Source organism: Carcharodon carcharias, chromosome 7 (genome assembly GCF_017639515.1).
Source record: "Carcharodon carcharias isolate sCarCar2 chromosome 7, sCarCar2.pri, whole genome shotgun sequence".
Taxonomy (NCBI): Eukaryota; Metazoa; Chordata; class Chondrichthyes; order Lamniformes; family Lamnidae; genus Carcharodon; species Carcharodon carcharias.
In genome coordinates, this window is record NC_054473.1 from 21,912,971 (window position 1) to 21,938,348 (window position 25,378).

Genomic DNA, 25,378 nt, shown 5'->3' on the forward strand with positions numbered 1-25,378 from the left:
ATAAGTGGTAATACAAAGGCATATATTTTTTAAACAGGGGCCCCTCATGTGATTCAACCCAAAGCATGGGATGACAGCAACATTCTCTTTTGAAGAACAAATAAGTATGGGAAAAAAAATTCACCATTTAAAGATTTAACATAAATCCATACTAAAACTAAATTAATAATAATGATGAATCAAAATTCACAAGGTACAAAATAAACTACTGCCTACATTTCATCCATGGCTCATGCAATAAAGAAAAATTTGACTCATATTCTCTTTAATTCCCTAAATTAAAAAAAAAATCAAATATAAACTTTGTCTCTACGCTGAGAGACTTGTGATGTACAGGATCATACAACTGATCATGTAACATCTCTAATTATTTTCATATTAAAATAACTGTGACAAAGACACAATGTCAGACACAAGTTGGATGAAAACAGACCATCAAGCCTGCAAAGTTACTTGGGGTATGAAGAGCAATGATAAGTGGTATTACTGTAAAACAATTTCTCCATGTTCAGTTAAAATTTTACACTTAAATAGTTTCCACAAGTTACGGTATATTTTTGTCTAATCTATAAAGCACACTCCAGTTAAAGAATCACTGAAATTAATTGTTAAAATTAAACATATAGTGAACCACGGGTAAGTACTTTTCATTTTATTTAAAGTTCATCTTCTCCTTAAGTTGTTTGTAGAAATAAAATTACTCAATTTGGATAAGTAGCTGATGGACAACATGTATTGCACTATGTTGCAGAAATCCAAGTGTGGAGAATGCAACAGACCAATTGGTAATAAACCAAGAGAAAGGCAGGATGACACCACGATGTAACAAAGCGATAGGAATAGAGTTTCATGAACAATATTCCACACGTTGGCTTTCTAATCTTGGCCATGCTCTCAGAGATATAAAAATATGGAGAGAAAATTGTGCAGAAATGAACTGTTTTATTTTTGTACACTCCACAGGAGGGGTTGACTGTACATGTTTAGAAAGCAAGGCTACTGTTTTATTTTTTATTTTTTAAAATTTCTCCTTGATTGTAAATGATGTGCAACTCAGTCAACAGCTACATTCAGGAACAAACTCGCCTCATGCACATCGCACATCGAAAAAAAAGACTGCACACGGAGACGCCCAATGAGAGATTGAAAGCTGTTGTTGAAAAAAAGAAAATGAAGAGGATAAAAGGTGCAGAGAAATTATACACAAAAAAAATTATCAATGTACATAATGCAAAGTCAGGCAACTAAATCCTCTGAGGATAACAAGTAGTTGTGGTATATACAGAGTGTTCTGAATAAAAGAACAGTATTAAACTCTCATTATACAATATGCAGCAAGACTGCATCACTTGTTTAAACTTGTATTTGTCACATGTTACATCTTTCAAAATGGAGACCACTCGTCCCTTCAGTTGAACAAACACCTGAATTTAAGATTTCAAATTAAAAAAAACTTTTGAGATTGTAACAGTCACTGAAATACAACATTTTTCCACTCCCACGCCTCAACACCAGGGGACTCACAGCATCAGGTGTAAAATAAAAACTCTGCAGCACCGTGGATTAAACTCCGCTGTGTGGGTAAGGTAATAGCTAGCCTAGAATGGTTATATATAAAATTAGATAAATAAAATCTTCTACTCCAGGATATTACAGTATGCATGTGAGAAGCTGGCACGTGGAATGGTAGTCTACAGAAACTCTCCCCACGCTATCATCCCTTCCCTTGTGCCTTAATTTCAGACGCTACAAATGCTTTCTTTTCGATTAAAAAAAAGTCTTACTGCACCTGACTAGTTTATTTAAAATAAACTGGAGGAAAAAAGCCTAAACAATATTTATCTGAATTATAAGCTTAAAATGTACCTTACCAATAGGTACACAATTCTTAATTCTTATTTTTGTTTTTATACAGGATTTTGTACAGTATGAAGGGGGTTCTAGTAAATGCTGGTTTACGCCCAACAATCTCCAGAACATGAGGTCCATACTTTAAAGTTGTTTATGCCACAATAGGTACATATGCTGGTGGCCTATATAGACACACATAGATGAGTTATGCATCCAGGTAAACATCTCCAACATGATCATGGCTGTGTCCATAGTCTAGTACGTGCTTGATTGTGTTCTTACATTTGCACCTTGGACCTGTGGAGGTTGGTACTGGGTTATCCCAGTATTTCGGTAGTGCTGAGAACTTGATGCTGTTGTAATCTTCGCTCCAGAGTGAAGTGGTTGCCCCGAATTTGCTGAGCTTAAGGTCCATGAACCCGATTGTGATGGCCTTGCAGTCTGTGAAACAGTAGAGTTTATGGTGCTCAGGGTTGGGATAAGAGTGGAGTCAGTTGTTATACTTTTTGTGGTGCTTTGTAGTGGGCTAGCAGCTGTAGAAGGAGTACTTCCAGAATTAGTCTTTTGTTGAGTGCTATTCAATGAATGCAATACACTCCCAGAATGCTGCTGACCACTAAAGTACCCAGAATTCCCTACATACTGGACGACAGAGGTATCAACAGACGCCGAATGAACTGGGCTTGAGTAGAGTGTGGAGAGAGGAGCAGTTGTGAGGCTGGAATCTAGCTGACTCTGAGATCCACTCTGCCCCAGGGCATGGGATGAAGATCTATAGATGTGTCCTTGTGTGTGAGCCATGGGAACACTCGAGGAGCTGTGCGTTCTGTAGGGGGACATGCTTTGTTGCGGAAGTACATGAGGTTCAGAGGGGTGTCCCTCAGACTGTGCCTGTAGAAGCTGATCAAAATCCATTCATTTTATATAATACTTATATTTTAAATGAAGCAACACATTTTGTTCCATGTATAATATAAAACATACATTTAGATAGAAAATGAATTAATTTGGATTGGCACATTAACTGCCCACATTCTTTGTTTAGATTCATCTTATCACTGAACAATAGATTCTACAAAAAATATATATCCTAGGCTACATTTGAACAAGTGTTGTAATGCATCAAAAGTAGAAGAAAGAACTTAAAAATGTGTCAGCTATTGCACTGACTGCCGCCTCGATAATTTTCAGAAGGGCCACAATTCATTTCATGGGAAGCTGCATCAATGTGCCACCCTAGGCAGGCCTGTCAAGACAGAGTGACAGACCTTTCTCCCACCCAAAAAACTTTTCTCAAGCTAACAATAATGAAATTAGTTGCTCTGAGAAAAGCCAGAACATGAAATATATTTTCAAATTCACACTCCTTGCTTTGTACACTAACCAGACACTCCTTTTCAATAATTTTTAAGTTAAAAATCCTTGCTGCAATGGAATAAGAATGAGCTATTACAACTATAGATCTTCAAAACAGTAGGATTACTTTTATGCAGGTTGTTTAAGAATCCAAGGGCTGAAAACCATTGAGTGGAAATAGAACAAATGGAGTAATGATTTTTAATGCAATTCACGACTCTGCATCTCAAAAATGTCTAGGAGCACAGAGTGGAGACGACAAAGCCTGAGTAAGGTGAGGAATGAGTGCTAACTTGGAAATTTAGTGGAGGTGGCAAGTCAGAGCACAGAGAGCAGGTACTGCTTCCAGTAGCACATGAGTGTTCAAAAGCATTAATTAGATGAACAGGTAGGTGGTGATTTTTAAGATTTTATCTGTCTAAATGGGGGGAGTAGATGAAAGCAGTACTGGGGAGATATAAGTATTGCATTAAACTTATAGCTTAATAGTTAAGCTACTTAATATAACTACAGATAACAGTTGAGCGATATTTCTGAGCTTGAAACCTGATTAGTTAAATTAAACACAATAAAGATGGCAGGCAGATGTTGGGTTGTAGCTGTAGAATGGGGAAGTTGGTGGTCACCAGCATGATCCCCAGCAACCGCATATGCAGTAAGTATGACACGGTGATGCATTGGGAGGGGGGGGGGGGGGGTGGTGGAGCGAAAGTTACCTGGAGATTTTGTTCCAGGAGGCAGCCTCACTCCTTAGGCTAGGGACAAGTGGGTTTGACTGCGAGTGAGGCAGGTATTGGGACCTAAAAGGTAGCAATAGAGGAGCCCCAGCCACTGCATTGTCCAACAGATTTGAGGTTCTTGCAGCTAGTGTGGATGAGAGCAGGGACTGCAGGATGTATGAGCTAACTGGCCATAGCACCATGGCGCAGGGAGCAAAAGAAGTGTAATTATTGTATTGGACAGTATAGTTAGGGGGATATATATGTTTCTCTGCAGCCAAGAGGGTGAGTACTAGAGGCTGCGTTGCCTGCCTGGTGCCTGGGTTAAGGACATTACCTCTGGGCTGCAGAGGAACTTGGGAGTGGGAGGGGAAGGATCCATCTGTTATGATGCATGTGGGTACCAATGACATAGGTAGGACTGAAAAAAGTGGTTTTGTTGCAGGAGTATGAGCAGTTAAGGGCTAAATTAAAAAGCAGAACCACAAAGGTAATAATCTCTGAGCCACGAGCAAATTGGCATAGGGTAAATAAGATCAGAGAGTTCAATTTGTGGCTCAGAGATTGGTGTGGAAGAAATGGGCTTTGATTCATGGGGCACTGGCACCAGTACTGGGGAGACTGGGAGCTGTACCCTTGGGACAGTCTCTACCTGAACCACGATAGGATCAATGCCCTGGTGAGTCGTATAACTGGAGCTGTAGAGAGGGCTTTAAACTAAATAGAGTGATGTGGGGGGAGGGGGTTCCAGTGAGGGGATATTTGTAAAGTTAAACAGAAAGCACAAGGCAATAGTGCAGGGTAATGATACGGCTAATTATAGCCAAGCTGTGACAGGAAGGGACAGAGCGTACAAACATTAGAATGTCCCAACAATATGGTGAGATTAGGGGAAAATGGTTTAAACCAACAAAGGGGAAAGGAGGGTTCAGGTCAAGGGAGATTTAGAAATTCAAAGATAAAAAGTTGAGGCTATAATGAAGGATATTAATCTGGGTAAAGACAAGCCGAGTGGGACATGAAGGGACAGAGAGTTTAACATTAATAGTGTATCAGAGAGTAAAGTCCATGCAGGAATAGTAATAAAAAAAAACTGAAGTTACTTTATCTGAATGTGCAGAGCACCCACAATTAGATGAACAAATAGTACAAATAGGAATAAATAGTTTAGATCTAATCGCCATTGAAACCTGGTTACACGGTGACCAAGGTTGGGAAATAAATATTCCCGGGCACAGAATATTTGAAAAAGACAGGCAGAATGGAAAAGCAGGTGGGTTAGCCCTGATAATAAAGGATAACTTTAGAACACTAGTAAGAAAGGGTTTGGCTCAGAAAATCAAGAAGTACAATCATTTGGGTGGAGATCAGGAATAGTAGGAGCAATACAGTAGAACTAACAATGCGTAAAACTATTGTAGATCTAGTTTTGTGCAAAGAGACAAGGCTAATTAGTAATGTCATAGTAAAAGATCCACTGGGAAATAGTGATCATCATAAATACAACTGAATTCCTCATTAAGTTTGAAAACAACGTACTCCAATTACAAACAAGAATCTTAAATTTAAACAAAGTTCATTACATGGTATGGCTATGATTGATTGGGAAAGAGGTTGCAAGGTATGGCAGTAAATATACATTGGAAAATACTTAAAGAAACAATTCAAAATGTTCAACAAAAATACACTTAATTGAAAAACAAAAACTTAGCGAGAAAGATCCATCGTGGATTACTAAGGATAGTATTAGATTAAGAGAAAAGGCTTATGATGTTGCAAAGTGTAGTAGTTAAGTCTGAGGATTGGGAGTGCTTTCAAAACCAGCAAAGGGCCACCTAAAAGTTGATAAAAAGGAAAAAGAAGAATTAAAGTAAACATGCCAGGGATATAAAAACAGATTGCAAGAGCTTTTATAAGTATATAAAAAGGAAGAGAGTAGCTAAAGTGGTTTCTTTGTAACAGAGACAGGAGAAATCATCATGGGGAACGAGGAATGGCAGAGGCTTTGGCCAGGATTTTCTGGGCCCACCAGCATCAGGCGTGTTCAGTGGCGTAAGCGGAAAATATGACGTGATCAGTTTCACAACAGCGTGAAACCAGTTCGCAATCATCTGCTCAGCCCGCCCATGGCAGGCCACATTCTCTGCCATCAGACGTCGGGAACCTCAGTGTAATATATCAACATATCATTATCAGGCCTGCCCGCCGGAATTGACCCCCCAGTTGGATCGTCCGCCCATGTTGGCGGGAAAACACGCCAACGTGTTTCACAACAGCACATAAACGACGTGCACCTAGTGATGCATTGCTGAACCTGGGGGCTGCAGTCCTTTTGCCATTCATGGACATCTTCCCTGCAGCAGTCGTGGACTGGGAGCACTGGGTATGTGCACGTGGCTGGACTTTAAATGTGGCGCCCGGTGTGATGAAGCGGCAAGGTTATGGTGGACGGGCAAATGAGAGCCCGCCCACCATGGAAACAGCATGTTTCCTGGGAATGCATAAATAATGTGGCGGGTTTGGGGCAATAAAATGTTGTTTTACCCGCCCGCTACCGCACTTAGTGCAAATATAGGACAATTCTGCCCATTGTATCTGTCTTCACAGTAGAAGACACAAGTTACATACGAGAAATAGAAGATACCCTAAAGGCTAAGAGTGAGGAAATTAAGCTAATTAATATTAGCAGAGAAAAAGTTCTGGAGAAACTCCTGGGATTAAAATCTGACAAATTCCTGGAGACCTGGTGGCCTATATCCTGGGGTTCTAAAAGAGATTGCTGCAGAGATAGTGGATGCGCTGGCTACGATTTTCCAAAATTCCCAAGATTCTGGAATGACCCTGACAGATTAGAAATTAGCAACTGTAATACCACTATTCAAGCAAGGAGGGAAAGAGAAAACAGGCCTGATAGCCTGACACCTGTAATCAGGAAAATGCTGCAATCTACTATTAATAAATTCTTAACAATGTACTTAGAAAAGCATAGAATGATTAGAACAAGTCACCATGGTTTTACAAAAGGGAAATCCTGTTTGACAAATTTATTAGAGTATTTTTTGAGAATGCAACTAGTAAGGTAGATAAAGAGGAACCAGTAGATGTAGTATACCTGATTTCCAAAGGGCATTTGATAAAGTGTCACAGAAAAGGTTAATACACAAGATGAGGGCTCATGAAGTTGGGAGTGATATATTAGTATTAATGACTTAGACAAAGAGACAGAGTAATATATCTACGTTTGCTGACAATACAAAGCTAGGTGGAAATATATGCTGTGAGGAGGACACAAAGAGGCTGCAAAGAATTATAGACAGGTTAAGCATGTGGGCAACATGATGGTGGATGGAGTATAATGTGGGGAAGTGTGAGATTATTCGGTTTGGTAGTAAGAAAGAAAAGCAGAATATTTTTAATGTAAATACTGATGTTCAGAGAGACTTGGGTGTGCTCGTACAAGGAACACAAAGTCAACATGCAGGTACAGCAAGCAATTAAGAAGACAAATGACATGTTGCCCTTTACTGCAAGGGGACTAAATTACAGAAATAAAGTCCTGTTACAATTGTATAGTACTTTGATGAGTCCACACCTGGAATTCTTTGTGCAATTTTGACTTCCATAATTGAGGAAGGATATACTTCACTGGAGACGGGACAGCTAAGGTTCACTATGGAACCCATCTAAAGGGATGAGAGAGTTGTCCTAAGATGCGAGGCTGAGTAAATTGAGCCTATATTCTCTGGAATTTAGAAAAATGAAGTAATCTCATTGAAACATACAAGATTATGAAGGGGCTTGACATTAGGTCAAGACGTTATTTTTCCACTAGCTGGAGAATCTAAAATACGGGGGCACAGTCTCAGAATAAGGGGTCAATCATTTAGGACTGAGATGAGGAGGAATTTCTTCACTCAAAGAGTGAATTTTTGGAATCATTTACCCCCGGGAGTTGTGGATATCCCAACGTTAAGTTTATTTAAGCCTGAGATAGACAGATTTTTGGTCTCTCAGGGAATCAAGGGATATGAGGAGTGAGTGGGAAAGTCAAGTTGAAGTCCAAGGTCAGCCATGATCATATTGAATGGTGGAGGCGGCTCGATGTGTCATATGGTCTACTTCTGTTCTTATGAAATAGCCTACATTCCAACTTTGCTGGCGTGGGCTCAGCAAAAACTTGAAAATGGCAAGGTTAATGAAGTGTTTTTACTTTTGCTAAAAGATAAAGTGTGATATTTAAGGGAGGAAATTTTCCCATTTCAGAAATTGGCTTTGAAGAAACATTTGGTCTAAAGCTTTATGGTCGTGGCTGTTAAGTGAATGACTCATTCTATAACTGATATTTGTGTGAAGTTGCGTAAACAGACTTTGACTCTTGCAAGAACTTGGTGATAATGGGAGTTCAGGCGAACAATATCCAAAGTCATAATCAGTTAGATACATGGAGGTGGCACTGCAAAAAAACACTGTTGTGTGTATGAAGCACATTATGAAGGCTTTCATGGATCCTCAGGGTTGGATTGTGTGGTAGTAATAATGGCGAAACTTCAGGAGTTTGCACATTAAATCAGTTAAACACGGAAATTCAGAAATTGTCGTCAGTGATTTTTATTCTGCTCCTGTGTGCTATTGAAAGCCCCTGTGACAGCAATGAAGTCGGAACCACCGATCTGACAATAACTTGTGCTTTTACACTTTTAGTCCCGCTGTAAAAACGAGTGAAAAAGTTACATTTTGTTGAATAAGGGGAATCTGTTTTTTTTTTAAACAATGTACTAAGTTCATGACTACTAATGAACAGCATCACTGTCCCTGAAAAAATAATTTTATTTATATTTCAGATTCTACCTTAATCTCATGTGTATATCCAAATAATTTAATTTACTCTCTGTTAATTTTTAATTAAAAATGAAATAAGTTTAGTGCCTTTTACTTCCAGGCTTGCTGCCTGTGAGAATACTTCAGTGTGATTGGCTGGTTACTCTACTTGATGCGATCACTGTTGTTGCACGCCTGGAGAGCCCCTTCACTTGTTGTTAGATTCAAACTGACATCAGGAAAGGGGAAATCAACGCTACAGAGATCACTAGATCTTTCTGAGCAACTTTCTTTGGACCAGCAATAAACAGCATTGCTGTTGGCTGCAAAATCCAGGCCTCAGTTCATCTAAGGGAGCACATTTGCGATTATTGGGAAATTGAATCTGTCACAGGGAATCTATTCTTGGAGAGCAACTGAGCAGACTCTGCAGCATGAAACAAGAAACGTTTTTGGATAATTTCTCTCCCGAATGTGATCACCCAAGAACAAAGAACAAGTACAGCACAGGAACAGGCCCTTCGGCCCTCCAAGCCTGCGCCGATCATATTGTCTGTCAATTAAAACATTTTGCACTTCCAGGGTCCGTATTCCTCTATTCCCAAACTATTCATGTATTTGTCAAGCTGCCTTTTAAACACCACTATCATACCTGCTTCCACTACCTCCTCTGGCAGTGAATTCCAGACACTCACTATCCTCTGCGTAAAAAACTTGCCCCGCATATCTCCTCTATAGCTTTCTCCTCTCACATTAAATCTATGTGGAGAAAGAGGTTTAGGTTGGCCACGGAAAAGGACAAGGTGCAATCCAAAGCAGGGATAATTAATTGGGACAAAGCCAATTTCGATGGGATGAGAATGCATCTGAGTCGTGTGAGTTGGAATCAAATGTTGGCAGAAAAGAGAGACAATCAAGGGCCACCTTCAAAGAAAAAGTATTGTAGGCAATGTCGAGGTATATTCCTTTGAAGAGGAAAGGTAGGACAAATAAATCCAGCGCGCCCTGGATGACAAGAGAGATAGTGGTGAAGATGAAAAGGAAGAAGTGCCCGTACAACAGATGTCAGGTAGAAAATACAATAAAGAATTAGGCTGTGTATAGAAGGAACAAAGGGGAAGCAAAAAACAAAATAAGAAAAGCAAGGAGCATGAAAAGACAGGCAGTTAATATAAAAGGGAATCCCAAGGTCTTCCATAAGCATATAAATAATAAAAGGGTGGTAAAAGAGTAGAGCCGATTAGGGACAAAAAGAGGACTCCCACATGGAAGCAGGAGGAATAACGGAGGTATTAAATGAATACTTTGCATCTGTCTTTACAAAGGAAGAAGATGCTGCCCAGGCTGAGATGAGAGAGGGAGTAACTAGTACACTAGAAGAATTTACAATTGAGAAGGAGTGGTTTTAAAAAGGCTATCTTCACTTAAAATTGATAAGGTACCAGGATCAGAAAGGATGCATCCAAGGGTACTGAGGGAAGTGAGAGTGGCATTAGTGATAATCTTCCGGTCTTCTTTAGACACAGGAGTGGTGCCAGAGGATTGGAGAATTGTGAATGTTTCACCCTTCTTCAAAAGAGGTGCAAGGATAAAGCCGGCAACTACAGACCAGTCAGTCTGACTTCAGTGGTAGGGAAACTTATGGAAATTATGGTTCAGGACAAAATCAATAGTCACTTAGACAAGTGCAGGATAATTGAGGAAAGCCAGCATAGATTCATTAAGGGAAAATCATGTTTAACTAACTTGCTGAAGATTTTTGAGGAGGTAACAGAGAAGGTTGATAAGGGCAACGCTGTTGATGTGGTGTATATGGATTTTCAAAAGGCATTTGATACATTGCCAAACAACAGGCTTGAGAGTAAAATTCTAGCTCATGGAATGAAAGGGAGAGTAGGTACTTGGATAAGAAATTTGCTGAGTGATAGGAAACAAAGAGCTGTGGTTAATGGATGTGTTTCAGATTGGAGGAAGGTTTGTAGTGGAGTTCCCCAGGGGTCAGCGTTGGGACCCTTGCTCTTCCTGATATATGTTAATGACCTAGACTGTGGTGTTCAGGGCTTGTTTTCAAAATTTGCAGATGATACAAAGGTTAGAAACATTGTCAACTGTGATGAGGATAGTCTTGAACTTCAAAAGGGCATAGGCACATTGGTGGTTGGGGCAAACAAGTGGCAGATGAAGTTCAATGCAGAGAAGTGTGAGGTGATTCATTTTAGCAGGACGAATATGGAGAGACAGTATAAAATAGAGGGAGAAACTCTAAAGGAGGGGCAGGAACAGAGGGACCGTGGTGCATATGCGCATAATTCATTGAAGATGGCAGGGCATGTTGAGAGGGCAGTTAATAAAACATCTTAGACTTTACTAAAAGGGGCATTGAGTACAAGAGTAAGGAGGTCATGTTGAGCTTGTATAAGACACTAGTTAGGCCTCATCTGGAGTACTGCACCCAGTCCTGGGCACCATACTTGAAGAAGGATATGAAATGTGCATTGGATAGAGTAAAGAGGAGATTCACAAGAATGATTTCCAGGATGAAGAACTGTAGCTAAGAGGATAGATTGGAGAAGTTGGAACTGTTTCCCTTAGAGAAAAGGTGGCTGAGAGGAGACTTGGTAGAGGTATTCAAGATCCTGAAGTGTAAGGACAGGGTAATTAGTGAGAAACTGTTCCCACTCAAGGGAGCATCAAGAACAAGAACAGGTTCAAAATAGTTGGCAAAAGGAGTGAAAGTGATGTGAGGAAAAATTTTTTGGAGTCTGGAACAAACTTCCTGAGAAACAGGTGGAGGCATATTCAATCAAGGAATTCAAAAAGGAATTGGATGGCTATCTGAAAAGAAAGAATGTGCAAGGTTATGGGGATAAGGCAGGGGAGTGGGACTAGGCAGAATGCTCTTTCAGAGAGCCATTGCAGACTCGATGGCCGAATGGCCTCCTTCTGTACTGTAAAGATTCTGTGATTCTGAGGAGTAAGTGACTAGCTATGAGGACAGCAGAGGAAAGCCCGAAGTTACATTTGCAGGGAAGCCCCAAGTTACTAGAACAGTACAGTAACAAGAATGCTCCCCTGCACCTGTATAAACTGGACAACTGTGAAGTGGACTCAGTAGCAAGTCGTCCTGAACAATACTGGGAAGCAGGGGACCAGTGGGACATGAGGGACAGAAGGCCACAAGAATAGAACAGCAGTCATAATGGAATATTCAAATCAGGACAAAAGCAGGCTTTTTAGGCACCAGACTGAAAACTAAGTATATGAAGCAGAGTATATAGGGAAATGGGAAAGGAGCATGGCAGTGGTATTAACGATGAGTTAGCACAGACACAGTGAGCTAAGTAGCCCCTTCTGTTCTGCAATCCTTTTTGGTTCAATGACACAGTTTGGAAGAATTGGTTAAACATTGAAAGGTTTATTTACCTGATGATTATATCTGGAAGGACTGTGACTGTATCTCTGGGGACTATGAATTGGAGAAATCTTGGTGCGTGTTGGCCCATGTGTCTCTTGTCCATCACCATTTGTGGTATCTGAAAAGGCAGCATTAACAGAAGTGTCACAATGGATGTGAAAAATAAGGGCAAACAATTCCACTGTTTATCTCAATAGATATTATGTAAGTTAACCACAAACTGCTACCACAGTTGAATTGCTCAAATGCCTTACTCATTCCATGCTCTCTTATGTAGTATTTTGGGCACTGTGACAACACTGATCTCTACTGGAGTTATGTATGGGGATGTGGGGGGCATCACCTTCCAACTTGTACATGATGCTCATGGCTTCTGAAAGCTCTGAGATGCCAACTGCCTGTAAAGATCACCCAACAAAATCCAACACTGAAACAACTGAAACTAATTTTAACATTCAACTGTTTCTTTGCATCATCTCTCCACCACCACTACAGTTGCTATTCATCTTTATAGAGAACAGTAAACTAATAAAAGCTGTGCACAGCATCATAGATTCCATAAGACATAGGAGCAGTAGGCCATTCAGCCCTGCTCTGCCATTCAATGTGATCGTAGCTGATCTGAGTCTTCAACTCCATTTTCCTACCTTTTCCCCATAACCCTTGATTCCATTACTGATTAAAAATCTGTCTTTCTCAGCTTTGAATAGACTTAACAACCCAACTTCTATAGTCCTCTGCGGTAAAGAATTCCACAGATTGACTACCCTCTGAGAGAAGAAATTCCTCATCTCTGTCTTAAATGGGCGACCTCTTACTCTGAGATTATGCCCTCTGGTCTTAGACTTTCCCACCAGGGGAAACAACCTCTCAGTATCTACCTGTCAAGCCCCTAAGAATCTTATATGTTTCAATAAGGTCGCCTCTCATTCTTCTAAACTCCCACACCTACAGGCCCAAACTACTCAACCTCTCCTCATAAGAAAATCTCTCCATACCCGGGATCAACCTAGTGAACCTTCTCTAGACTGCCTCCAGTGCCAGTATATCTTTCCTTAGATAAGGAGACCAAAACTGTTCACAGTATTCGAGCTGTGATCTAACTAGTGCTTTGTACAGTTTTAGCAAGATTACCCTATTTTCATACTCCATTCCCTTTAAAATAAAGGCCAACATTCCATTTTCCTTCCCTATTCCTACTGAACTTGTATGTTAGCTTTTTGTGAGTCATGCACAAGGACCCCCAAATCCCTCTGTGCTGCAGCTCTCTGCAGTCTTTCTCCATTTAAATGATATTCAGCTCCTCTATTTATCCTGCCAAAGTACATAACCTTGCATTTTCCCACATTATGTTCCATCTGCCAAGTTTTTGCCCACTCACTTAACCTGTCTATATCCCTCTGTAGACTCCTTGTGTCATCCTCATCACTTGCCTTCCCACCTATTTTTGTGTCATCCGCAAACTTGGTGATAGTACATTCACTTCTCTCATCCATTTCATTAATATATATTGTAAATAATTGAGGCCCCAGCACTGATTCCTGTGGCACTTCACTAATTACAAGTTGCCATCCTGAAAATGCCCCCCTTATCCCAACTCTGTCTTCTATTAGTTAGCCAATCCTCTATCCATGCTAATATACTACCCCCAATACCATGGGCTCTTATCTTATTAAGTAGCTGGTACGGTATCTTATCAAACATCTACTGGAAACCCAACACATTACATGTACTGGTTCCTGCTTGTTACCTCCTCAAAGAATTCTGATAAATTTTCAGGCATGATTTCCCCTTCATGAAGCCATGCTGATTCTGCTTGATTATATTATGTATTTCTAAATGCTCTGTTATTACATCCTTTATAATAGACTCTAACATTTTCCCAATGACAGATGTTAAGCTAACTGGCCTATAGTTACCTGTTTTTTGTCTCCCCCTCTTTTTGAATAAGGGTATTACACTGGCAGTTTTCCAATCCTATGCGACTTTTCCAGAATCTAAGGATTCTTGGAAGATTACTACCAGTGCATCCATTATCTCTGTAGCGACTTCCTTTAATATCCTTGCATGCAACCCATCATGTCCAGGGGACTTATCAGCCTTTAGCCTCATTAGTTTCCCTGATACTTTTTCTTTCATGATAGTTATAGTATTTATTTCCTCCCCCACCTTTTGCCCCTTGATTATTTAGTATTTTTGGTGTGCCATTAGTGTCTTCTACTGTGAAGACTGATGCAAAGTATTCATTCAACTCCTCTGCCATTTCCTGGTTCCCCATTACTATTTCCCCAGCCTCATTCGCTAAGTGGCCTACATTCACTTTGGCCTCTTTCTTCCTTTTTATATAGTTAGAAAAGCTCTTGCTGGCCGTTTGTATATTACTTATTAGTTTACCCTCAAAGTTTATTTCTCCCTCTTTTTTTGGCCATCTTTCCCAATCCTTTGGCTTACCAATAACCTTTGCCACATTTTATGTTTTTCTTTCAATTTGATACTGTCCTTAACTTCTTTGGTTACCCATGATTGGTTCATCCCCTTCCCTGAATCTTTCTTCCTCATTGGGATATATCTTGGTTGTGAGTCATGAAATATTTTCTTATATGTCTGCCATCGTTCATCTTTTCTGCTAAACTCCTTTCCCAGTCGACTCCAGCCAACTCTGCCCTCATTCATTTGCAATTACTCTTAAGTTTAGCACAGTTGTTTCTGACCCAAGTTTCTCACTCTCAAACTGAATGCTAAATTCTACCATGTTATGGTCACTGTTTCCCAGGGGATCTTTTACTCTGAGATCATTTATTAAACCTGCCTCATTGCACGTTACCAAATCCAAAATAGCCTGATTCCTGGTTGGATCTACAACATATTATTTTAGAAAACTGTCCAGAATATACTCTTTGAATTCTTGCTCGTGGTTTCCTCTGCGAATTTGATTTTCTCAACCCACATGAAGATTAAAGTCACCCATGATTAATATACCGCCTTTTTTACATGCCCTCATTATCTCCTGATTTATTCTCTGTCCTACAGTATAGCTACTGTTAGGGGGCCTATAGACTACTCCCACCAATGTCGTCTTCCCCTTGTTATTTTTTACCTCCACCCATATGGATTCTAAATCTTCCGATCTAAGATCATTTCTTGCTATCGTACTTATTCCATCTAGTACTAACAAAGCTACCCCACCACCGTTTCCCTCCTACCTGTCCTTTCGAAAAGTCACATACCCCTGAATATTTAGTTTCCAGCTTTGATCTTGTAACCGTGTCTCTGTAATGGCTATAAGATCATTAACCTCTATTTGCACCGTTAATTCATTTATTTTGTTCCAAATATGACATGCATTTAAATAAAGAGCCACTAATTTTGTCTTTTTACCATTTTTTCCTCCTTTGACCTTGTTTTTTTATGATTATACACTCTGTCCCTTCCTGTCACACTCTAGGTATCACTACCTAAATAGCTGCCCTGCCATGCTGCCATATCCTTTTGATTTGTAAGGCTATGTATCCTCTCTCCAGAACCCTCCCGCCTTCTATTTAGTTTAAAGCCTACTCTACCCTCTCTATTCCACTCTCTAACTGAACAAGAAAAACAGAAACAGCAGCAAAAAGTATCAGACTCACTACATTGTTCATCTCACTTTCTCTGGACTATTGGAGTTGTTCAAGTTCTATATTATTTATATTGAAGACTAGTGCTCCAGAACTAGCTGTGCCTCTACCCACAATGTTCCAGTACAGCTACTGGCATTGATCTGACAAAGTAAAAAATTGCTCAGATATGACGCATCCACAAAAAGCAGGACATATCCAATCCGCTTAATCACTGCCTCTTCAATCGACTCTCAATCATCAGTGAATTGACCGAAGGCATTGACTACAATGATATCAAGCAGCACCCACTCACCAATAACCTGCTCACTGAAGCTTAGTTTGAGTTCTGCCACTTGCCTCCAGGTATCACAACAGCATTGAGACAAATGTGGACAAGAGAGCTGAATTCCGGGGGTGAGATGAAAGTAACTGACCTTGACATCAAGACAACATTTGACTGAGTGTGGCATCAAGGAGCTCTAGCAAAATTGAAGTCAATTTTGTAAACTCTCTACCGGTTAGTCATACTTAGCACAAATGCAGATGGCTGTGGTTGCTGGAGGCCAATCATCTCAGTCCCAGGATATCCTTGCAGGTGTTCTTCAGGGCAATGCTGTAGGCTCAACCATCTTTAGCTGCTTCACGATGACCTTCCTTCTATGATAAGGTCAGAAGTGGGGATGTTCACTGCCGATTTCACAGTGCTCAGTTCCATTCGCAACTCCTAGATAATGATGCAGTTCATGCCCACAAACAGCAAGATTTGAACAACATTCAAGCTTTGGCTGATCAGTGGCAAGTAACATTTGCATCATACAAGTGCCTGCAATAACTAACTCCAACAAGAGAGAATCTAACCACCTCCTCTTGACATTCAATGGTATTACCAAAGCAGAATCCCCACCATCAACTTCCTGAGCAGGGGTGGTTACCATTGAATAGAAAATCAGCTGGGCAAGCCAAATAAATACTATAGTTACAAGAGCAGGTCAGAGGCTGGGAATTCTGCAGTGAGTAGCCCACCTCCTGATTCTTCAAAAGCTGTTCACCAACTACAAGGCACAAGTAAGGAGTGTGATAGAATAGGACAAAGCAGCCCGCTTGATTAGCACCCCATCTTGAATATTAACTTACTCCATCACTGATATACAGTGATAGTCGTGTGTACCACCTACATGATACTTTACAGGAATTCACTAATACAGGACCTTACAAACTCAGGACCTCTACCATCTAGAAGAACAAGATCAATAGGTAGGTAGGACCACCACCTGCAAGTTCCTCTCCAAGTTACGTACCAGCCTGACTTGGAACTATTTCCTTGTTGCTCCGTCAATTTAAAAAAAAAAATTGTGCTTGGGATGTGAGTGTCGCTGTCAAGATTAGCATTTACTGTCCATTCCTAATTGCCCTTAAGAAGGTGGTGGTGAGCCACCTTCTTGAAATGTTTGGTCCACGTGGTATAGCTATACCCACAAAGCTGTTAGGGAGGGAGTGCTAGGACTTTGACCCAGCAACGATGAAGGAATGGTCAAATAGTGCCAAGCCATTCTGGGACTCCCTCCCTAACAACACTTTGGGTGTGCCTACACCACCTTGTTAAAGACAATTAGAATGGGTAATAATTGTCAGTGTTGCCAATAGCACCCACATCCCATGAACGATCCTCCTCTCCCCAATAAAGAGGTACTAAGATGTGCTAAGAACTAGGTTGAAAATCCCCTAAGTAATTGAGCTCTGTATTCAGCTCACATCATATTATCTATTTCATGGATCTTCAATTGTGCCTTTGAGTATTTTGCCACTGCAAAATTATAGGTGTTTGTCTTTTTGCAAAAATGTGTACAAGTAATCTCAATATTGTCTTTGTCATCTGTACCAGCATCCTAGATTGTTAGCATAGGTGAATCCAGCTCTCCCTGCAGCAAAGCACTGTGAAACCCCAGGAAACAGATTGCTTGTAGTCTTTTCAGCAAGAGTACTTATTTTAAATCTCTTTTACCAAGAAAGAAACCAAATAAAACAGCTCCTTCCATAAGCAATCAGTTTCGCCATATAATCAAAAACAGCAACAAATTTTCTGACTTAAGTTAACATTAAAAGCTTGGTGATGACATCTGGGATGATATCAACCAAGGACCCAGTGCTCATAAATCACAGCACAAAATTTGGCACAAATGTGCAATAGGGAGACCAGGAGGATGGGTGATGTGGAAGAGTTCACATTGGCCTATTAAGGGTACTTCTTGTAAATACACTGGCATCACAGTGCTTTGCTGCAGGGAGAGCTGGATTCACCTATGCTAACAATCTAGGATGCTGGTACAGATGACAAAGACAATATTGAGATTACTTGTACACATTTTTGCAAAAAGACAAACACCTATAATTTTGCAGTGGCAAAATGCTCAAAGGCACAATTAAAAGGTGTAGCCCTATGCAGTTGAACACTGGAGTGTGGAACAAGTTTTGACATTCACCAACCAAAATAAATTTTGGATTTCAGAATATGAGCTTAAATCCATTAATTTCACACCTGCATCCTTCTCCCTGCCACAGTCCACTGCACCAGTTTCTATTCGCCGTAGAACACGGTCCAATGTACTTCTATCATCTCCCCCTGTTCGCTTCAAATTTCCAATTTCCGTCCTCCTGAGAACACGTTCCAACATGCCCGGATTCTCTCGTAATCGCTCTACTGATGTAGGAACCATCCTGAAACATAAAAAGACATGCACAAAAAAATGCTTCTTTTCCAATTTACTTTTCTTTTCTTGTCCCCTCTTTGGAGATCTGTCAAAATGGTCCCATTCCTCTGCAGACTGTATTTTTGCATGTTGTGATGATTTTCCCTCATTCTTGGAAGGAGTGACTTGGTTTGTAGAAGGTAAAGCATGTATTACTTCCAAGCTTTTAGTGAAGAGACAATGCTAACCTGCTTAACCAAATTAACCTCATTAGAGATATACTTTATGACTATGAGGTATGTTATTCTACAAATGAATTGACTGGGTAACTAATATGATTACATTGCTGGTCCTTTCTTCGCAGTATACATTTAACATTATATCTAATTTATTTTAGGAACTGAGCAAAAAGAGTATGCCGTATAGCCCCTTAAGCCTGTTCTGCCACTTTTAAATGAAATCATGGCTGATACACAATCTAACTTCATATACCCACCTTTGATCCATATCCCTTAACACCTTTACTTAAAAAAAATCTATCAATCTTAGATTTAAAATTAATTGATTTGGCATTAATTGCCAGCTGCAAAAGTGTGTTCTAAACTTCCACCATCCTGTGTAGAAGTACTTCTTAATTTCACTCCTGGAAGGCCTGGCTTTAAATTTTAGACTATGCCCATTTGCCCTATACACTTCAACCAGCGGAAATAGCTTCTCTCTATCTATCCTATCTGTTCCCTAATATATTTAAAAATTCAATGCAATTGCCCCTTAATCTTCTAAATTCCAGCGAATAAAAGCCCAGTTTGTGTAATCTTTCCTTCTAACTTAACCCTCAGGGCACAGGTATCATTTCGGAAAATCAATACTGCACTCTCTCCAGGGTTAATATTTACTTACTAAGATGTGGTACCCAGAACTACCCTCAGTGCTTCAGGTTTGGTTCAACAATGGCTTTGTATAACTGTAGCTTAATTTCCATGCCCTTGTAATGTAGTCCTCTAGATATAAAGGTCAACATTCCATTAGCCTTTTTGATTATTTTCTGAACTTGTTGATGATATTTTAATTATCTATGTAACGGAACCCCCAAGTCTCTTTGGACCTTCACTTCTAGCTTCTCACCATTTATAAAGTACTCTGTTCTACCCTTTTTAGGTCCCCACATCTGGATACCCTGAAATCCATGCCACAGTTTTGCCTGTTCGCTTTATTAACATCTTTGTAATTTTATGCTTCCATCTACTCTGCTTATAATGCCACCTCCGTGTGTGTTATTGGCAAACTTGAACCTATGGCGTTCTATCCCATCATCTAAGACATTAATAAATATGACGAATAGTTGAGGCCCCAACATAGATCCTTGTGAGACACCACTAGTCACATCTTGTCAATTAAAGTACCTATTTATTAACCCTACTCTCTGTATCTTGCCACTTAGCCAATTTCCTAACCACATCAATAGTTTGCTTTCAATTCCATGACCTTCAACTTTGAGGGGCTTTAGTAAATGCCTTCTGGAAATCCATATAAATAACATCCATAGGCATCCTTCTTTAGTCACCTCTTCAAAAAAATTCAAGTCAGCTTCAGCCACCTCTTCAAAAATTAAAGTACGTTTGTCAGTCATGACCTTCTCTTTACAAATCCAAAATTAATTAAAATTAAAAGATGAGTTTAGACAAATGTTTGATACCACATTTCCAAATTTTTGTGAGCTAATTTCCCCACAGCTGCTTGTCATCAAAAATCAAATTGACTGAGTTTGAAATGGCATATTTAAGAAACAATCAGATAAAAATTATAGGCAAAGACTTCACCTGTGTTACGTCTCATTATATAAGCAGCAGTTCCCTAATCCCCTGCACTGTGGACGGACAATGATTATTATAGCCGCAGCCAAACATTTTATGGTGTGCTATTTAATCAAAACGGACCAGAAGGTTCCAGTCTGGTTCTATGATTTGTGCTAAGTTAATTTACCCATGGATAAATAGAATTTAGGAGATCTAATTGGCCTCATTGTCTTTCAGCAAAGACAAGTTCAACCATGTTGAGAACATAAGAAACAGGAGCAGGAGCCATTCATTCCTTCAAGCCGGCTCCGCTATTCAATCATTGCTGATTTTCTTCTTCAACACCATTTTCGTGCACTATCCCCGTATCTTTTGATGTTTTTAATATATAGAAATCTAACTCTATACTCAACGACTGAGCCTCCACAGCCCCCTCAGGCAGAGAATTTCAGAGATTCACCACCCTCTGAGTGAAGAAATTCCTCATCTCAGTCCTAAAGCGCCACACCTTATTCAGAGGCTATATCCCCTGGTTATAGACACTCCCAGCCAGGGGAAAAAAATCCTTCCTGCCTCTACCCTGTCGAGCCCTGTAAGAATTTTGTATGTTTGAATGTGTTCATTTCTCATTCTTCTAAACTCCAGAAAATAAAGGCCCTGTTTATTTAATCTTTCCTCATAGGACAATCCCTCCATCCCAGGAATTAGTTTTAGAATTACCTGGAAAAAAACTCAGCAGGTCTGGCAGCATTGGCGGAGAAGAAAAGAGTTGACGTTTCGAGTCCTCATGACCCTTCAACAGAACTAGGTGAATCCAAGGAAGAGGTGAAATATAAGCTGGTTTAAGGTGTGTGTGTGTGTGTGTGTGTGTGTGTGTGTGTGTGTGTGGGGGGTGGGGGGGGGGGAAGAAGTGGAGGGGGTTGGTGTGGTTGTAGGGACAAGCAAGCAGTGACAGAAGCCGATCATCAAAAGATGTCACAGACAACAGAACAAAAGAACACAGAGGTGTTGAAGTTGGTGATATTATCTAAACGAATGTGCTAATTAAGAATGGATGGTAGGGCACTCAAGGTATAGCTCTAGTGGGAGTGGGGGGAGCAGAAAAGATTTAAAAATATTTAAAAATAATGGAAATAGGTGGGAAAAGAAAAATCTGTATAATTTATTGGAAAAAACCAAAAGGGAGGGGGGAGAAACAGAAAGGGGGTGGGGATGGAGGACGGAGTTCAAGACCTAAAATTGTTGAATTCAATATTCAGTCCGGAAGGCTGTAAAGTGCCTAGTTGGAAGTTGAGGTGCTGTTCCTCCAGTTTGCGTTGGGCTTCACTGGAACAATGCAGCAAGCCAAGGACAGACATGTGGGCAAGAGAGCAGGGTGGAGTGTTAAAATGGCAAACGACAGGGAGGTTTGGGTCATTCTTGCGGACAGACCGCAGGTGTTCTGCAAAGCGGTTGCCCGGTTTACGTTTGGTCTCTCCAATGTAGAGGAGACCACATTGGGAGCAACAAATACAGTAGACTAAGTTGGGGGAAATGCAAGTGAAATGCTGCTTCACTTGAAAGGAGTGTTTGGGCCCTTGATCGGTGAGGAGAGAGGAAGTGAAGGGGCAGGTGTTATATATTTTGCGTGGGCATGGGGTGGTGCCATAGGTGGGGGTTGAGGAGTAGGGGGTGATGGAGGAGTGGACCAGGGTGTCCCGGAGGGAACTATCCCGACGGAATGCCGACGGGGGGGGGGTGAAGGGAAGATGTGTTTGGTGGTGGCATCATGCTGGAGTTGGCAGAAATGGCGGAGGATGATCCTTTGAATGCGGAGGCTGGTGGGGTGATAAGTGAGGACAAGGGGGACCCTATCATGTTTCTAGGAGGGAGGAGAAGGCGTGAGGGCGGATGCGCGGGAGATGGGCTGGGCACGGTTGAGGGCCCTGTCAACAACCGTGGGTGGAAAACCTCGGTTAAGGAAGATGGAGGACATGTCAGAGGAACCTTCAAAAACAGTTCCTCTGACATGTCCTCCTTCTTCCTTAATCGAGGTTTTCCACCCACGGTCGTTGACAGGGCCCTCAACCGTGCCCAGCCCATCTCCCGTGCATCCGCCCTCACGCCTTCTCCTCCCTCCCAGAAACATGATAGGGTCCCCCTTGTCCTCACTTATCACCCCACCAGCCTCCGCATTCAAAGGATCATCCTCCGCCATTTCTGCCAACTCCAGCATGATGCCACCACCAAACACATCTTCCCTTCACCCCCCCCCCCGTCGGCATTCCGTCGGGATAGTTCCCTCCGGGACACCCTGGTCCACTCCTCCATCACCCCCTACTCCTCAACCCCCACCTATGGCACCACCCCATGCCCACGCAAAATATATAACACCTGCCCCTTCACTTCCTCTCTCCTCACCGATCAAGGGCCCAAACACTCCTTTCAAGTGAAGCAGCATTTCACTTGCATTTCCCCCAACTTAGCCTACTGTATTCGTTGCTCCCAATGTGGTCTCCTCTACACTGGAGAGACCAAACGTAAACTGGGCGACTGCTTTGCAGAACACCTGCGGTCTGTCTGCAAGAATGACCCAAACCTCCCTGTCGTTTGCCATTTTAACACTCCACCCTGCTCTCTTGCCCACATGTCTGTCTTTGGCTTGCTGCATTGTTCCAGTGAAGCCCAACGCAAACTGGAGGAACAACACCTCATCTTCTGACTAGGCACTTTACAGCCTTCCGGACTGAATATTGAATTCAACAATTTTAGGTCTTGAACTCCCTCCTCCATCCCCACCCCCTTTCTTCCCCCTTCCTTTTCTTTTTTCCAATAAATTATATAGATTTTTCTTTTCCCACCTATTTCCATTATTTTTAAATCTATTATGCTCCCCCCACCCCCACTAGAGCTATACCTTGAGTGCCCTACCATCCATTCTTAATTAGCACATTCGTTTAGATAATATCACCAACTTCAACATCTATGTGTTCTTTTGTTCTGTTGTCTGTGACATCTGCTTCTATCACTGCTTGCTTGTCCCTACAACCACACCACCCCCCTCCACTTCTCTCCCCCCACCCAACCACCCCCCTTCCCCACACACACACACACACACACACACACACACACAGACCTTAAATCAGCTTATATTTCACCCCTTCCTTGGATTCACCTAGTTCTGTTGAAGGGTCATGAGGACTCGAAACGTCAACTCTTTTCTTCTCCGCCGATGCTGCCAGACCTGCTGAGTTTTCCCAGGTAATTCTGTTTTTGTTTTGGATTTCCAGCATCCGCAGTTTTTTGTTTTTATCCAGGAATTAGTTTGGTGACCCTTCATTGCACTTCTTCTATGGCAAGTATATCTTTCCTTAGGTAAGGAGGCCAAAGCTGCACACAATATTTCAGTGTGGTCTCACCAAAGCTCTAGACAATTGCAGTAAGACATCTTTACTCGTACGCTGGCCTTCAGGAGAGGATGGGAGAAAAGTGGACTTAGAAAAACAATTCAGTAAGCCAAAATCTATCAGGGTTCTACTTCTCTTTAGCTTTGAAGAAGATTCATATGGACTCGAAATGTTAACCCTTTCTCTCTTCACAGATGCTGCCAAACCGGCTGAGTTTTTCCAGCATTTTCTGCTTTTGTTGCTTTAAAAACAATTTTTAAAATTCGTTCACAGGATGTGTGCACCGCTGGCTAGGTCAGCATTTATTGCCCATCGTTAACTGCCCTTGAGAAATGTGCTGAGTTTCTACTAGTATGATCTTATAATCATGAAATAAAGAAAACAATCATGTGTAAATTTCAAAAGTTACAGACTAGCACTCATTTGGACCTTTAGCAAATTTAAAACGCAATCACTAAATCTTTATTCTGACAGTTGTAACATTGGCTTCAGTTAACTAGTTTACTCACCACCTCGTGCTCATGCTGTCTCGGCTTTTGTTGCTGGCTGCTGCAGACAGAGTTGCATTCTTGCTGCTACCAGGATCCGTTGGACTGACTTCTTCAATCTGAGGCATTGATGGGTGCACTGGTGATGAAAAACCGCTCGAGGGTGATGATGATCTTTGTGATGATCGAGACATGGCAGTGGAGTCACCGTTGGTTGCGGTTTGTGCAGAAGAGCCATCACTACCTCGCCTAGTTGGAGTGCCCATAGTGTTGGGCGTTTTGGAAGGATCTGAGCTTAGGATGTCTGATTTGGAGCTACTTTCCCTCGCCTCCTGCTGTCGTTTTCGATATTCCAGCAAGGATACCTTGAAAACAAACACAAGATGAGACCCAAAAATCCCAACTTCTACTTCCATAACATTTCCATGGTGAACTGTATGACATATTTTCAGGTAGAGGCAACTGGATTACTTGGATAGCTAAGCACATCATCTCAAACACTGGAGTAACATCTCAGCTGTCTAGGTCTAGGAAATACTACCTGCCTGGTGCAGTCAGTAAAGCACCAGAATCATGACTGAGTCCCGTTTTTTCACCTTGGTTTAGTCAGTAGCACTCATCTTTGAACTTTGATCAGAAGGCTTTGCAGCGGGTGGCAAGAAGTTGAAGCCCCATTCCAGGAATAATCAAAGCTGGCCGTCCAATGTAGTGCTGAGACATTAGTGCCTGTCAGAGGTGCCATTCATTGGATGAAATTTTAAATCAAGACCCCAGCTGTCCATGCTGGTGCTTCAGGTGGATGGCACTACCCAGAGACGTCTTTCCCAACTTTCCTCTTTCAGCCACTACCATCAGTAACAGATTACCTGGTTATACATCACAGTGCTGTTTTCAAGATCTCACCCTGCTTGCAGGCATCAATAATTTTCGTACTTCAAAGTAATCCCCTAAATGTGAAAGACTTTGAGACAATACCAAGACACACCATAAGACACTATTATAAGCACAAATCTGTTTTCCTTGAATTAAGAATTTTTTTGACCACAAAAGCTGCAGCATCCATTAAAAAAAATCATTTGGCACATTCTGAGTGAACCCAGTAAGGCATGGGCTCAAGTTTCTAATTTCCAACACAATAACTTACTGATTTCAGTGACTGCAGTCTGGTAGTGCTAAATACTTTCCCCACAGAAAATAAAAAAAATCAAAGGCAGTCATGTCAGACCACTCATGTGCATCAGCTAGTAAATAATGGTTATTAGCAGC

General features: G+C 41.2%; 1 protein-coding gene across 17 annotated transcripts in view; it reads right to left on the minus strand.

The window, feature by feature from the left end:
• Positions 1-922: 922 nt before the first annotated feature.
• setd5 (SET domain containing 5) overlaps positions 923-25,378 on the minus strand; it is a 175,017-nt gene continuing 150,561 nt past the window's right edge. For 16 of the 17 annotated variants that reach the window (XM_041191279.1, XM_041191275.1, XM_041191276.1 and 13 more), the window contains 4 exons: positions 24,134-24,477; positions 18,292-18,470; positions 12,168-12,277; positions 923-2,751 (listed from right to left, as the gene is read on the minus strand). In XM_041191279.1, coding sequence (XP_041047213.1) covers positions 2,107-2,751; positions 12,168-12,277; positions 18,292-18,470; positions 24,134-24,477 — 1,278 coding nt within the window. In that variant the 3' untranslated portion in view covers positions 923-2,106. Of the gene's footprint in view, positions 2,752-5,242; positions 5,762-12,167; positions 12,278-18,291; positions 18,471-24,133; positions 24,478-25,378 lie in introns of those variants that run through there. The other variant, XM_041191286.1, reaches the window with a different exon arrangement.